This window comes from Haliotis rubra, unplaced genomic scaffold (genome assembly GCF_003918875.1).
Source record: "Haliotis rubra isolate DU_JTF1 unplaced genomic scaffold, ASM391887v1 Scf734, whole genome shotgun sequence".
Lineage (NCBI taxonomy): Eukaryota > Metazoa > Mollusca > Gastropoda > Lepetellida > Haliotidae > Haliotis > Haliotis rubra.
In genome coordinates, this window is record NW_025767451.1 from 249,221 (window position 1) to 266,060 (window position 16,840).

General features: G+C 40.5%; 1 protein-coding gene across 1 annotated transcript; it reads right to left on the reverse strand.

Annotated features, from left to right (window-relative positions):
- Positions 1-919: 919 nt before the first annotated feature.
- LOC124259723 (cys-loop ligand-gated ion channel-like) lies at positions 920-11,458 on the reverse strand. Its single transcript, XM_046693910.1, has 9 exons — positions 11,400-11,458; positions 8,878-8,953; positions 4,821-4,949; positions 4,284-4,472; positions 3,887-4,144; positions 3,573-3,728; positions 2,639-2,818; positions 2,173-2,220; positions 920-1,600 (listed from the first exon to the last, which is right to left on the reverse strand). Exons 1-9 carry the CDS (start codon positions 11,456-11,458, stop codon positions 1,511-1,513), a joined length of 1,185 nt encoding a protein of 394 aa, XP_046549866.1. The 3' UTR covers positions 920-1,510.
- Positions 11,459-16,840: the final 5,382 nt, after the last annotated feature.

The following is a 16,840-nucleotide window of genomic DNA, read 5'->3' on the forward strand; positions in this document are numbered from 1 at the left end:
CTTTCAGGTATCTGCCAGCAGTCAGCCACCTAACCACTCAGCCCCATTGGCCTCCACAAAATGGAAGTTCTGTAGATGGTATTGGAGACCACTCACTTGGTGCACCCCTCTCACAGGTGTACCTTGGCACGCCCCCCATGGCCGGAAGCTATTAATCAACAATACCTTTCATAAAGTGGTCAGATGTAACAGATGCCATATATTGGATTACTTTTACTTAGGAATTGTCTATCCAATGTCCGCCATATAGCTGGAACATTGTTAAGTGCGGCGTAAAACTAAACTCACTATATCCCATGATTTCAACGTTGTATGTGCATGTGTAGATATTGACATCTGATAACCGTAAAAATGCTATGTCTTGCTATCTTTGGGGAAATAAAGTTCAATTTCGTTGAGGCACAAATTTAACAGCCTACCAAGGATTGCAGGGCTCGAATAATGACGTACTACAGTTTATATTACATAACCAATAATCCTGATATTGGGTTCCTTAGTGGGCACGTGATAGGCACATTTATTATGATTACGTGTAAGCCAGTGATTGGCGTTGTTGACAGTCAACTCCCATCACAGATGTTTTAAGACGTCTCCAAGGCATATGACCATGACAAATTCAGATTCACTTTGAACTTGTATGACATAATGTGTATACATGAATACTATCGTGTAAACCGGTGTACGTTCCTTTCTCTCACTTGATCTGTACACAAGACAAACTGCCCTTCACATACGTGTGTAGGTAGGTGCACTGATACCTGTGTTATATTATTTAGGATGTATATAAGCTATTCTTCGACATTGCATCAATAATACATGTACAGATCAATAAACCGTTGCACCACAATCCACGGAATCAAACGGCGTTCAGCTCTGGAACCACAATATTGACATGGTAAAAAAGACAAACTCATTGGTGGGCTGTTATTGTTTTACATATATTATATATATTTGTATCCTCTATCACAGTTTTCTAATCTGACAGCACTAATCAAGTTAGAACAGAATGCCACAGATGGACTTCTTCAGGCTCTGTACAGCTATTCACGACAGCATGGGTGATCGAGATAGGTGGCCATGTTGCTTCGGTCTGTCTGAGGTCTTCAATGCCCAACACGTGTCGTGAGGGGTCACTGGCAACGGGGGATGTTGCTGCCAGGTGAACGCTGGGCCAGACACACCAGTGACCAACAAGGGTAATCGCATGTCCAGTGTGGCTGGCGAGAGTGGCTGTAAGTGAAGGGTCTACGCAATTGGGATACGATGCCGTGCATCAATTAAGTCAGCGAGCCTGACCACACGATCACTTTGGTCGCCTGTGACAAACAGGGGTTGCTGAAGACAAATTTTAACCCGGAACTTCACGAGTAGGAACTTGGTCATGACTTTAGACTCTCTCTCTCACTCTCTCACTCACTCACTCATTCACTCACTCACGCAGATGACTTATGTAGTTTTGTTCAACTATTGGGTCTGCCCAAACGCCAACAGATGGTTGACGCGGCGTTGTTTATATGAACGGCGTGATCTTCATCAGATGCTTACGTCTTCGTTTACGCTGTTGTGGTCGGTTCTCCACAGGCATGCTTTCAACTTTTTTCTGTAAAAAACCCAAAGGCATCACTGTTTAACGATCATAAGGTTTACGGTAGTGTGCACAGATACATTGAAAACAAAGGGAGAAGACCATTTTCGGTTTGCAATTGGACTTGATTTGTCGCATTTATCCTATACCGATGGCAGTGTGGGAGGATCTTGGCAATATGTGGTCTAATACTGTGTCACACTGAAACAGCAAGCTCCCCGCTGACTGGCAAATTTACACATGATATACTTTCCACTGGCTTTTATTGTGGAAAAAGCGACTGTCAGCAATGTGCTCTCACAGAAGTCCATTGTAAGTTGTCTTCTCACAGGTGATACAGGGATTGTATGTAGCGTACCAGCTATAGTTCCATTCAGCCGATATCTGTTTTGTGACTGGCAAACCAGTATTTTCTCCCTTTTTCTGAAAATCATTACAGGTGACACAGGTTCTGTTTTGTGACTGGCAAACCAGTATTTTCTCCCTTTTTCTGAAAATCATTACAGGTGACACAGATTCTGTATTACAAGATAACCCAGAAATCTCCACAGGTTGTCGGGGATTCTCTGAACAGAAACATAACTTACTTGATATTCTTCTTCAATACGTTCCTTCTGTTTCTTTTTAATCAGGAACTGAAAGTGACAAAGAGTCAATGTATAAGCTGACCATGACGATGCTTGCCTTGTAGAACACATGTAAACATCAACCAAATCTCCATACCGTGGCCCACTTTACACGGGGACATTTACTCTTTTCAAGTTACAAGGAATGGATTCTGCTGGTGAGTTGAAACACAGTATGGGGAATCGAACTAGACCATCGTTCCTACGAGTCTACCCTTGGACAACTGGGCTTTGCTACCGACGCTTATCAGTATAAGGGGTTTCAACAAACCAAGGCGAGTTGCATAGGACGAGCAATCAAATGGGTTAATATACATGCTGTTTCTGTGGAATATGGAGACGATCGACACAAGAGAGAAAACAAACACATACTGAAATATCATTAAGCCAAAGCTTATAAAAATCCCCATGATGTCGTCAGACTCACCTTTGTCCCCACGAAGAGAATGAAAGTCAGCTGCCCGAACAGGTACACACCAACAAAGGTAAAGAATGCGTAGTAGTCCATCACGCCTGCGGTGACAGCGTCAGCATTGTACAACGTGACGACGGCATGCCAAAGGCAGACCAAGAACAGGAACGACATCGACAGAAGGATGTAACGGTCCTGGGGAAGAATGAGGTGATGTGGTGATTACAATAGAAAATGAAGTCACTTAGGTTAGACTCCTGTCCCCACTGTGTAATGGTGTAGTGATATGTGTAATTATCTTGCCTCACACATAAATGTCGTTTTCTGATTGGCTGAGCGCTCTCCTTTATTTTCAATGTACCCCGCTTACAAGCGAGTTACCCATGGGAATGCTGAACTCATTTGGTACTTCGTAGTAGTAATTCTTTTTATCGAATAACAGACTGACACTTGTAATGGTCCCAATGTTGTTAAGGGAAGTATGGTCAGATCAAACTCTACTGTGTTGTTGAGAAGGGGAACATTTATTGGTCACATATGATGCAAATATGCTATGATGATTGCATTTTTTTTTGTTGACAAAACATGTGAATGTTTTGTTAGTGGTTTAATTTTCTGGGACTTGAATAAAAGATGTCATGACATCATCACATTAGTGTGAATTTTGATACGGCACATCAAGTGCATACGACAGTTATACCAAAACTAATGACCCCATGTTACTGACCGTAATCCAGGCGTGTTAGATTAACACAGGATCATTGCATTATTGAAACTTAGATATAATTATGCTGTATCTGCTCGCCCGATACAATGTGAGTGGAGCTGGCTAACTGTGTTTTCTATCATCAAGAATTGTCTAGTGGTGCTTCTGCTTTATAAAACCCCGAGCAACTGAAACAGTATTCCTACATATGTTCTGTGTCCTCCAACGTCATGCTTTACCTACCAGGTACGTCAGGTAGGAGAGCTTGGGTACTGACTGCGAGGCCACGAACTTGAAGGTCACCATGGTGAGGACCAAGGTGAAGGACAACTGGAGGCGGTTCTGGGGCAGCTTCCGGTCAACGGAGAAAGTGGCAAATGCCAGGGAACTTATCATGGCCTGGAAAAGAGACAGGGAAATAAACTTCTAATCTAGTGTCAGAAGTGAAAGTTTTATCTGTCGATTCATGAACGACCCCTGTACATTTCGCATGGAAATACATGAGTTGACCAAATCACTCACTCAGTTACGACAGGAAGGACCAACTGTATGCTTACAATGACCAGCATGATGTTCCAGGTGAAGTAGCCGACCCTCCTCACTGCGCAGCACCGGAAGACCATTGCAGGACGCTTGTACTTGACGCTGCTGTATTCATTAGGTGTGAGACGCTTCTCGCCCACCACGAAGTCGTACAACCCCCACTCCTGCTGATCAACAAAGCTGTCCACGTTGACGTGGCTGACGGTGGAGTTTAACTCCACCAGCTCCACATCAGTTGGCGGGGATTCGCTGGTGATGTGGATGGATAGGTCCTATAGGGAGAACAAGGACGGTCGAGTTACAGACAAGGTGAGATTTCAGTCTATGTATGTGACCCCTATGTAGACAACTCTGAACCTGTCTACGAAAAAAGTATTTGGTACTAAATCGACAGGACACTCCCAGACCTACTTGGATGTCAAAGGGAAAGTCCTGCAGCTCCAGCTTCTCGAAGAACTTGCCCTTGATGCGGCGTCTCTCCATCACATACGTCTCCCCACCCGCCTCCGTCTGCAACTCCCGCCATGTCGTCTGCTTCAACTCACCGATGTTGTTCTGAATGTTGAGCTTGGGGTCGAAGTACGACTCCCAGTTGATTTTCTGTGTGTTAAGAATGCATTGTTTGAAAAAGTAATTTCCTCCCGCGTACCGCCCCTACGACTATATTCTGTATATCAGTCACAACCTTGCATCACGGCAATGATACCGAGTACTTACGTCATGCTGTGGAACTGGAGAAACATGCCACTCTGAGGGAGGGACAGGTTGCCTCCATCTGGCTGAGAGGAAGATGTCTGCCGAGTACTCACCACCTTGTTTTTGCTGTCTAGTGCGGGTTCTCTCCCTCTGGCTGGGAGGAAGATGTCTGCCGAGTACTCATCTCCTTGTTGTTGTCTAGTGCCTGTTCTCTCCATTTAGCTGAGAGGAAGTTGTCTGCCGAGTACTCACCACCTTGTTGGTGCTGTCTAGTGCGGGTTCTCTCCATCTGGCTGAGAGGAAGATGTCTGCCGAATACTCCTCCTTGATGGTGTCGATGTTGCTGATCTTCAGAAACACGATCTTCAGTGAAATCTGCCTCTGGAATGAGAGACATGTACTTAAGTATATTTGACGTCATTACGGGTATTTATAGTCATCCCAGCATCTTATCACAGCAAGAAAAAACAACCCCTAAACCCACAAAAACAACAACATATAATTACAAGTGACAGTTTTATACAGTTGCGGTTCTCTACATATGATCATTGTCTTTGAAGTCTGAGGGCATTGTGGGGGTATGATGACTGATGATGTAGTCAAGCATGCTGGCCAGAGGCAACCTCCAAGCAAAATCTCCATGAGGTAACTGTTTTAGTCTTACGGTTTGACAGGTTAACTATAGACACATGAAGGGACCCTTTAGTTTCCTCAAGCTTTAATTGTAAAATCATAGGCATGCTTGCAAATTGAGAAACACGTCGTCCAAACTGTATTACCTTAGTGTGTACATATAGGACAGTGGTTATCACATTACCCTGTCGTTATACCTCTTCTTAACACTCACCATAGACAGCCCTCAGAACACGTATCCGTGAAAGTTCGTTAACCTGGACACAATTACCTCATAATCGAATCTCAGGTTCAGCGCATTTATCGCTACATTCTGACGGAGGACAGGGTTTCCGGATTGACCGGGTTCCACTGTATCACACTACTCACTATCAAGTCTTCTGTATCATCACCAACTGACGCCATGTTTCCAAAGACCGACGAGCTATTCTCTTGATCAAAGAGCAGTTTTAGTGGAATGGACTCCACACACTACATTCGCTGGCCGCCATTAATCACGTGTCATAACATGGTTGTTATGGTACCTACAACTGTAACACCGCAAGATCAGAGGGTTACTTCTTATTATACTCTTGTTGGACAAATAAGCAAGACAGGCGAGGAAGAAAAGAAAGGAATGAAAATGTCTATGTTAAAGCAAAGACAATATGATGACATATAGGTTTGGATCGTGGGGTACACATGGGCTGTATATTTCTGCATGTAACATGGCGTTGTTGTAGATTTGGTCTCCTTTGTCCATGCCTATCACACCAGAAATGATCTGCTAAGATATAAGGTCAACAGATTACACATATCCCATGTTGACCTGCTTGGTTGACAGATCTGTGTGTGAGGTAACAAGGCTCAGTCATATTCTAGCAGGCATGCTGCAAGTATTCGTCACATCAGACCAGAAAGGTACTGTGTTTAGTACTATACAGCACCCTCTCCACACTCCTTTAGAAAACGGACTACTGGACTACCTTTTTCCGATTTGATTGTATCCGCACTAAATGTTCATGGTGTTTTCATGGGTACTTGTTGTTTGTACCCGGCATCTACACATTGTATATTCATAACGCCGGAAGGCCACTGGCCCGTAATTTATGCTATACAGTAGTAGGTATACATCCGATTTTTCTCAGCATATTGTAACCTCTTTCCTCATTGCATGCAACAAGCACATTGTCATCGATGAAACAAACTCCTGCATACTTCGATACCGGATATATTGACATCAGTTTTAGAAACTGTTTATTTTCTGAGTCTGTACTAACCAAAGGTTTTGATGTTCTCCTCTAGCTTCTAACTCTACAACAGGACTGAGACTCTGGTGCATCCGTTGTTTTCACAAAGTGATGTATGTGCGGCAATGTGCAGCATGAATTGATCTTTGAGATGAAAGTAAGAGCCCCAGATGGGGTTAACGCCGTTGTAACAATATCCACTTATCAAATTTTTAAATCTTTACTTATATCAAAATTGAATTATCTTTTCCTCACTTTGCCAAATTTCTTGGTGAAACTGAACAAAATGTTATTTAACTTTTGTGAGGAATAATAAAAGAGAAAGGATTAAAGCAGAAACATCATGCACGTCAGTCTCTGAAGGAGGATTTGATTTTGTGTGATATTTTCTTATATTATGGAAAGTCACGTAGTGACTTGGATAAGAAAGCTATTTACAAATGAAAACTGTAAATGAATCCTCTGTTCTTGTTACAACACTATACTTGTCATAATCTTTATTCCTGTGGCGATATTCTCCCTAACACACTTGCTAATAGAATTAAGAATAAATTGTGGAGAGGCTGTCTTAATGCAGATGGAGAATTTTCAAAGCAGATATAACCTAATGCATTTGAAAGTTCGTGGCAGAAAACCTGTTTTCTTAGCTCTTAAAACCGTTATTGGTAAACAAACTGTCTTTAACAAAGGTTGGAGTGAAAAAGGTGTTACTCAAATAATAGATATTCTTATTGATGGTAAGTCTTTTATGTCCTTGACAAAAGGAATGTTATAATGTGAAGGTGAATGTCTTAGAGTATCTTGGCGTGATAAGTTCTGTAAAGAAATTTCTGAAAAAAGCTAAACTTAGTTTACCAAGTAATCCTGTCAAACCTTTCAAGACTACTCAAGACACAAAATTACGATGGTTCCAATATAGATTGCTGCATAGAATGATACCTACAAATGTATACTTATTTAGAATTAGTAAGGGAGAGAGTTCATTGTGCAGTTTCTGTAGTACAGAAAGAAAGTATTTTACATATCGTTTGGGAGTGTCATGAAGTCAAGGCTTTTTGGAATAATTTACTTCAATGAATAACAAATAGCTGTGTTCATATTTGAAACGTGACCTTGAGTGGAGGACTAATTTTGTTTGGAATAAGGGGAAAATGTAACTGGTCGTGTTTTAGATTTTATTTTAATGTTATCCAAACTTGTTATTTATAAATGTAAACTGAAAAAAAATACAATCACTAAAGAATTTTTAGAATGAACTACAAAAATAGATATGTACCAAAAGTGAACAGAATGGGCGTTCTTTCACTTTTTGTTTGAAGCTTTCCAGACTCCTGGTTCAACATATTAATATATACTAGATTTCTTCTATTTTTTTATTTCTAGCCCAGTCATGACTGTCTTTAATTTGTCTTACTGGATGTTTGCATTTTCCCATCAGTTTCTTCAAATAGAGTGTAAAAGGATGTGTTAAAGGATGTATAACTTATAGAGCCCCATTGTCAACCAATCCTCTTCTATTTATAATATTAACCTCAGATGTATAAACATGTTCACAATTATTGTCAGTCTGGGATATAAATCTTTTATTATGTTTATGTAACTACCATTTTTAGTTTATCTACTCCAGCAGCAAGAGGCATGCATTTCCTCTGGATGAATGTCTCATATCGTAACACTAGTGGAGATTTATCGGAACGTATACCCTGGATTAGTGGAGATTTATCGGAACGTATACCCTGGAGGATTATCGAGGATGACTGTATCATGACTGCTGATAAAATTGTTAATAAAAACAAATAAAATATTCCACTTATAACATAGTGTCTGTTTACTGTAGGAAGTCATGCCAGCCTCTCACGTGTACCACCTTAGAGAAACCTACGGGTCTGGTGCTGACAAAATTTGGACGAACCGGGATTCGAACCTGCTACCCCACGTTACTGGCGTTTCCAAAACGCAAATCGTGGCGCCTTGACCACTGTGCCACCCGTAGCCCGCAAACCCAGTTGACTATCGTGGCGAAATATGATCGATGGACTTTCCTGTATTCAACAGAAAATAAATAAAGTACCTACCATAGTATACCTATATATCACATATGCACCTGTCCAACCAGGCTTCCCGTCACGCTGAGAGTTCTCGTTGTTATCCACGCAAGAAGGCCGTGGAATGATTAAATATTTATGTTGTGTCCTGATTAAAGACGAGGGAGGGCCCAAACGTGAAATGTTCGTGAATGATGCATGTTCGTGTGTGTGCTTGCTCTGAGAGTGTTTTGATGCGTCAATGTACTTCTAATAACGACTCTCCTGGAATGTCTCATTATCATATTTTCGAATGGCCCTTATGTTCCTCTGACGTTACACAACCCTCCCGGAAAAGATAAAATGTTTAAGAACATTCTTGATGCTACCGTGAAAATTAAACAGAAAGAGAAACAATTCTACCTTTTTTGAGATGTCCCCACATCTGGAGGTGGAAGCTCTTCTACTGCAACTGCAGAGGCCGGTGGCACTGACTGGTCTCCCATATCAAACATCCAAAATATCCACAATCTAAATGTCTAACATAGTGGACTGACAAGGTCCCCTGTTGACACCTTGAAACCGTTACTCAGTATCTTCGTCAGATCATATTGACTCGGTGAGTAAGTCGGGGCTAACGACCACCATTCATGTAAGATTAGGGTACGTCAATTGGGTCGTAACGCTTGACTGATCGATCGCAACCTACCGGGCTGTGATTGTTAATCTTACTGCGAGTCACGGTTGTCCACAGAGGCATTACAAAGCTATCTAAGGAGTTGGTCACATAGCCAGTGTGGTTCCATGTCAAATCCAGTTGCGGGTTCGGGTTTCATGCGTTGTTGAGAAACAACCGATGGTCAGTGGACTGGAACACACTGTTATCTGATAACGGAGCGACCACATGTTTCCTGGCGATTGTAATTAGGACGTTTGTGTAGGGCGTGATCAACAACGAACAAGCACCACCATGTAAATGTCATAATACACTCATAAGACGTTTGTGAGACTCTTATGATTATACAACTGTACGAGCGAGAATAAATTGTACACAACAATACAAGCTGTTCTACTTACCAATATCCCAGCCGTATGACGGCAAGCTGCCACTGGTCGAATCTGGTTCAGACAGCGGACTGACAGCATGAGCAGCGAACCACGCCGCCGGGAGACGTGACAGACAATCAACTGGTTGGTCCCCTAGCACAGGGTGCTCAGATATGAGAGTTACAAAACAACCATCCATATGACTGTATGACAAGAGGAATGACTTCAACTTTCCCTTTGTGTCACACACTATTCCAACTTCTCAAGCTTTTCTATATTTCAGGACGTTTCCATTACTAGGTACAGATACGAGCATTATCTAGACACGATGATTTCAGAGCATCTATTGTCTTATGAAGGTCGAAGCCATCAACATGTTCAACACAGAGAGGATGTTACCAAACTGATGCCATAGGCACATGCCGTCTTTGACTTGCATTGGATGTTTCCTCGTTCTTTCACGAGAACAGTTAAATCATATGTATTCCTAATTACTCGTACTCAAGTACGTATACATAAGAAAAATATTGCTCTGTGACCCAATACGTTATACAGTTTTCCATAGTTCGAGACAAGGGAAGTGTCGATATCTGTCCTCAATGGCGATAATGATTCTTCCTGTGCTAAAAAGACATCGCCTTATATGACATATCGAGTTACTGATTTTGTTACTGATATAATGTATCACTGTTTGCGCTATGTGTCGGTGACCTGTCTGTTTATACCACAGTATACATACAGGGACGTATAATAACGCATAGACTAACAACTAGTCTCTGAAATGAACATATTTTACAGAAAAAAGGCTCATGGTGAAAAAAAAATATGATAAAAAGGAGCGCTGAGATTTTCTTCTGAAGCTGTGGAAATCTAGACTTGCCACATTTTCTAGACTTGCGTGGGATTTCGTGGATATATATGCTTCAGGGTCTGTATGACAGACTAAAGAATGCAATGCACGCAATATATCGCCTTCAACAACAGCATGAAAACCCTAGTCTTTTCATCATTGTAAGGCACAATGACTGCCACTGAAAATTGCTTTCATCTCTTAACATAGGTCAGAAAAGGCTTGCCCAGAGTCAAGATCATTTTTTTGATGTCTTTTATTGACTATATGAAATGTGCCCCAGAGTTGTATTCTTCTCCTGAGACCGTTTCTCCTCGCATATACTTGACTGGTATAAATTGGTCCCGAGTAGAAAAATCTGTTTCACCCAATACATCAAACGTGACCGGTATTCGTAAAGAAACGACAGTTTGGAAGTCACTTGTCTACGTGGTGTGATCAATACACAAACCGTCTTGATTCTGAGCTTATATGGCCCTTGTGTCTACCGAGGTGTTGAGATCATCAGTACGAGCTATGAGAAACTGTTCCCGTAATGCGGGATGCTAGACAGGGTCCCGATCCACCGAGTGTTCGTAACGTTACGACCTATCGTCACGCTATACATTATCATGGGCTTACGAATGGCGTAATACTACGAAGACTTTGTGGACAGGGTCCAAGTTCTGTAGTTTGTCGTATCTGCTTTCATAGTGACCTGGGCATGCTTCTGTCATATTTTCCTGGTGATTCACAAGACGAACGACGCAACACTCTGATGTCATCTCATAAATGATCGAGTCTCTCAAATTTGATATCTTCCCTACATAAATAACAACAGGTTGTGTTGTCTCATCCTTAGAGTCTGCAGATTAGGTTTCATTTACCTAAAATATTTCGAATTTCATTGTAATCTGTGATCTCTTGCATCAGAAATATCGTGATTGGGTATTGAAACAGTCTTTTCGTCACAATATGGCTGACAGTGTTCTTAATGTTGTTTTGAAGTAAACGTTCACAGATGTGTCACAGATACCTTTGCTCTGGTGATTATTTTTTCTTCTCTCACCCACTCCGACACGAGTGATGAGGACAACGCGGGATGTCCACCTGACCGTTCTTCACCATCATGCCGGACGTCTCCCCTAACGGGCCATCACTCTCTCCTCAGCGACAAGATCCGATTAACACAATACGTGTGGGTGAAGCAGTGTCTCCTTCTAACACGTTAACAGTTAACCGATCTGTATGTTCGGAGCGCCCGAGATCTTGCAGTGGAATGGGGAAGGCAAACACATTGACATGAAGTGCAGATTCGTGTGACCTTGTTTTTGTTCCTGCAGGATAATGTGACCTTGTTCGCTCTGTCGCAACAGGCAGAGAGCTGTCAATACACAAATCATTTCGTCGTTTCACCATTTTCTTATGCAATGTCTCCTTTTATAACGATTTCTTAATTCACATTTACTACTTCTACTTTTACAACGCATCTTACATTTAGGCGGAAAGTAAATAAGTCCGGATTCGAACCCGCGTTCATATGTATCTGGCCAAGCAACATGGATGCGAGCAATGTGTGACATGGGATTAAAACCCGTCGATCCTCCATTCCGTGTTATCGCTTCTCGATGGATGTATGGAAAGTCGAGACAATGACGGGAATCAACTCAAACATCACAAATTATCACAGTGGACTGCTTGCTGTTAATTGCTTTGTTTTTGCTTCAGAACTTTAGACGTTATGAAAAACATTCACGATAACAAATAGAAAAGGCCAAATTTAAAAATATATCTCTAATATATCCCTGAAGAGATATACTTCGTTGAAAATATGAAATTAGTTTTAAAAACAAACTCAAGACATATTATTCATTAAAAGTACTTTAAATAAATGTATAACAGCTAGATTGGAATAAATGTTTAAATATAAATTTAGCTTATACTCATCCAAAGTTCGTAAGGACAAAAATCTTTCAGAATATATCATCTTACTAATTCGTGAACGCTTTACATTAACATTGTTTGGTTTCAGTGAAAACATGACTTATTCAGGAAAGCGAATAACAATGCATAATGTTATGGTCTCACTTGGGTCAAATGGCAGAGCGACATGTGTTATTGGAATACATTCCTTCTGTTCATGCTATGTTTTAACAATAATTAGTTGTCGGAATGTATCCCTACATATTTTAAGCAGTAACGTGGAATTTACTACATTTTTTTTTTTTCACTTTATTTCTTTTTTACGCATTGGTACAGTTTTATCATTCATACACAACATTATTTCAAATACACAGCACAATGAAGTAACAAGCATAAGTGAGATCGAGTAGATTATGTAAATAAGTTGTGGCATGATGACCAGAAAGTCGTGAACTTGCTATATTTGCATACCGAGTATGCATTATATTTATGGAGATTGTAACTGTGGTTTAATTTGGCTTTGAGACTTTCAAGGGTTGGACGTATATTTGCTAGTTTTCTGGAATATATATATTCCTTTGTTATGATAAATATTAAGTTCAGAACATCGTTACGTTTTTCATGAAAGCCCAAAAGGATTGTTTTCAGATCCAGGTTTATAGTAGTGTCTGTTTTATCTTCAATCCAATTTAAAAGGTCTTGCCACAGCCTATTACGTATCTGCATTCAAACATCAAATGAACAATGGTTTCTTTTTCAGCCTTGCAAAATGTACATAGTGGTGATTCTAATATATTATAGTTGTATAGGTCTTTATTGGTTGTGAGAATTCTGTGGGCAATACGATATTGAAACCATCTTTCATTAGTGTTATGAACAGCTCTGAATGGTATAAAATGATAGGTATTCCATAAGTCAGGTGGAAAATTGTGATGAAGGTCGTTTTCCCATTTACATTGATATCCTAAACTTGGAATAGATTTAGCCTTGTTTAGTAGCGTTGTGTAGAAAATATTGCAGCCTCTCTTATTTTCATAGAGTATTTTTACATTCGGGGGAATAAAGGGTAAATGTCTTTGCTTTGTCAATAGCGTAGCTTCTTGCTTTGAATATTGTTTTATTGAAGATACTAATCCCGCATATTCTAAGAAATTTGTCTCTACTCTATACATCTCTTTAAACTCAGTGAAAGACAGAAAGGATTCATCATCTTTTAGTACGTCATTTATAAATTTTACATTTGCTTTTAAGTAGTGTTCATATAGTATAGATTTGTTTCCAATTTTTATATTGTTATTTGCCCAAATATACTGTTTGCAAAAGTCGGATTTCGTGTAAGGATACCGTTCTTGTAAATCAGCCCAAGCATCCAGAACATCTTTCCAGAAAAGGTTTTTAAGTTTTGGGATGATGTGTGTTTTCAAGTAATTTGAGCCCATTTCTATTGGGTTTGTATTTTTTACCATGTTATTTAAGATATTGTTGAATTTAGAATTTGTTGTAAACAGCCTTCTTATCCATGATATTTTTTGAGATTTTATAGTTTCGAGTATATCTGGAACTTTCAAGCCGCCTTCTTTATAGTTTCTGATTATCAGAGATCTTTTTATTTTGTCTGGTTTGCCTCTCCAAATAAATGCGAAGATCTTTTTTCTGGATCATTTGAATTGTATTCATTTTGGGGTTTGGTAGTGAGGAAAATAGATGATTGAGTGTGGGCAGTATTAGGCTTTTCAGGATAGTTATTCTGCCGAATGGTGTGAGATCTCTAAGTGACCAAAGTTTCATTAATCTATCCATTTTCTTTAGTTTATCTTTATAGTTTCTTTCCACCATTTCTGCCTTATTATGTTGAAATATGATACCTAGCAGTTTGAAAGGTCTTTGCGTCCAGTCCAGATTGTAGTCTCTGCAGTACTGTGTACTTGAGAATTGTTTAGAACCTATCCACAATACTTTAGTTTTATCAATGTTTATTTTAAGACCAGAGAAGGATGCGTATTGTTTAAGCACTTCTAATGTTGTTTGAAAAGAACCTTCAGACCCGTCTAAGATTATAGTTGTATCGTCTGCGAACTGTGTTAGCAAATATTCTAAGTCAAACATTTGTATCCCTTTTATTTTGTCATTTTGACGTAACATGTGAGCAAGGATTTCTGCGACTATGAGAAATAGATATGGCGATAGAGGATCACCTTGTCTACAGCCTCTTTACTACATTTTAATGATGCTGAAGTAGGGTGTGATATGGACTCGTGCTCAGCTATAGGCTGTTCCAGTATATGGAACTTTCTACATTCCGACTATGTAAGTGGGCACACGCATAGCTCTCGTAAAGACCAGTTGTGGAAAGATCATGCTTTTACTCTAGATATCCAGCCTAAGGCCTATGTTAGCTCGACCCCTTGTTGCTGCCATTATAGGTGAACCTTACAACCAATGACGTCATTGCTGTTAACGCTGCTTTATTGTATTCTGTACAGGCGCTTGTACTGCCAGTTGAGTTTGTACTGTCATTCTGCTGTGTGCAGGCATTGTGGGTATTCTGCAGTCAGTTGTAATGAGGGTTTACCCTAGATAATGTTAATGCTAATATTATATTATTAATTATTCTTTTGCGTATAGGTTTCTGGCTTAAGTTATTGTTTGAGTGAGTTAGTGTTTTTATTAATTTCAGCAATATCACGCGGGGGTGGGTGGGACACCAGAAATGGACTTCACACTTTGTACCCATGTGGAGAATGGAACCCGGGTGTTCAGCGCAGCGAGTGAACGCTGTACCTGTGATGCTACCTCACCATCCCTTATTGTTTCAAGATGGAAGTCGACGCCTCCTGTTTTCCAAATCCCGTTTGAACCTTTTAACAAAATATCTCTCTTATGGTATATGTCCCTTACTCCATGACTTCAGAATTTGTGGCAATCGTTTCGGATTTGCAGGTATGTCACTCAAATCAAATCGCATTAACCCTGTTGTAATATACCGTAAATCCAATGGTATAGATACTCGCTCCCCATAGCGTTGTTGACAGATGATAATATGTATCTACTCAGGTTGATGAATAAAAACAAAAATGCGGATTCCCATCCAGTCATCTCAGTCTCAATACAGCTGATGACTGGAAGGGTCACTTTGCCATAATCTTGGGGCTAGCTGGGAACTGACCTTGACAGACCCCGTGGCATTCCCGTGTGTCAGTACAGGCTTGTGTGGTGGGAGGCCGGATATAATGTACCTGCAAGTATTATCGATCTGTAATTGTTCTTTTCGGTATGACATTTTGATCTCATTCGGGCGGCATGATCAGTGAAGATCAGTTTCGGAAAATGAACATCAATTTCCGTCTCTGTTACGTTTTATACAAATGAAGACATATCATAAACGGTTCTACAGCGGTGAGATGTTGGCTGATGCTTGCCACGTGTATTTCGAAATAATGCTCCTTTTTGTTCAACTTGATCACTTCAGCGATGTGTCGGAGTGGATACCTTCACACCATGAAGTCATGCACTTACAGGATTCGAACCAGTTCTCCCGGTGACGACGAGTGCAAGGCTGTCCATTCTGTTCGTAATTTCCGTCTTGTGTGTCCCATCACGTCCTTAAATATCATTCCGAGGTGAACTAATATAGGTTTATTATCACAATGTTACCCTCCGAGCCCCGATGGGATCTTATCCTTGCACACTATAAGGAAACCCAGGCCACCTTGATCTTTCTTTATACACATTTATCAATAAAATTGATTCTGATACCGATCTACATAATAAATGAATTATAGACTATGGGCAAGTGATCTAAATTTTAAAACATACATTTTAGAACATACGGACAACTAGGTCTTGCCATTGGCACGTCTTTGTTTACAGATGACCAGGGTCTTAGCGTACATACAAGGTTGTCCACGTGTAAAATACCATATCCGCAGAGAGGTTTTCACTTCAACAGTCGACATTATGTTTCCTTTTCAAAGGGAACTTTAAAACCAGAAGCCACTGCAGCATCACGATGCAGATATATTCAACAGGAAAGACGAAATATACTGAACATCATTGAAAACGCATCACTTATTCAACAGGAAAGACGAAATATACTGAACATCACTGAAAACGCACCACTTATAAAAGTTCAGATTATTAAAAGCACGTGTAAGGAATTGATATTTTTTGAGTGGATTATAACAGATGGACGACTGACAAAAACAACAACACAGAAAAGACGCTCATTCATTGAAATGTTCCACAGTCAGAAAGGATCAAACACACGTGGGGTCAAATCGAAAGTCAATATCGCGTGTGACCGCCATTTGCATTGACACATGCAGTTCAACGTCTCCTCATTGAGTCAATAAGCGTCCGAATAGAGGTCTTGAGGATGGCATTCCACTTCTGCAGTAGTGCAGCCTCAAGTTCCCGGATGTTTCGCATCTGTGGTCGCCGCGAAAGACTTTGACCAATTTCGTCCCACAAGTGCTCCATGGGGCATACATCTGGCGACTGTGCTGGCCAATGAATAACCTGGATGTGTTGCTGGACCAGATACTGCATGGAAAGTCTTATTGTGTGTGCCCGTGCGTTGTCCTGTTG

Coding starts and splice junctions, on each gene's coding strand:
- LOC124259723 (XM_046693910.1), bottom strand. CDS start 11,458: ATGGTGAAGAACGGTCAGGTGGACATCCCGCGTTGTCCTCATCACTCG. Junction 4,473..4,820: donor TAGACAGCACCAACAAGGTG/GTGAGTACTCGG, acceptor CTTAACACACAG/AAAATCAACTGGGAGTCGTA. Junction 3,729..3,886: donor GGAACATCATGCTGGTCATT/GTAAGCATACAG, acceptor TCTCTTTTCCAG/GCCATGATAAGTTCCCTGGC.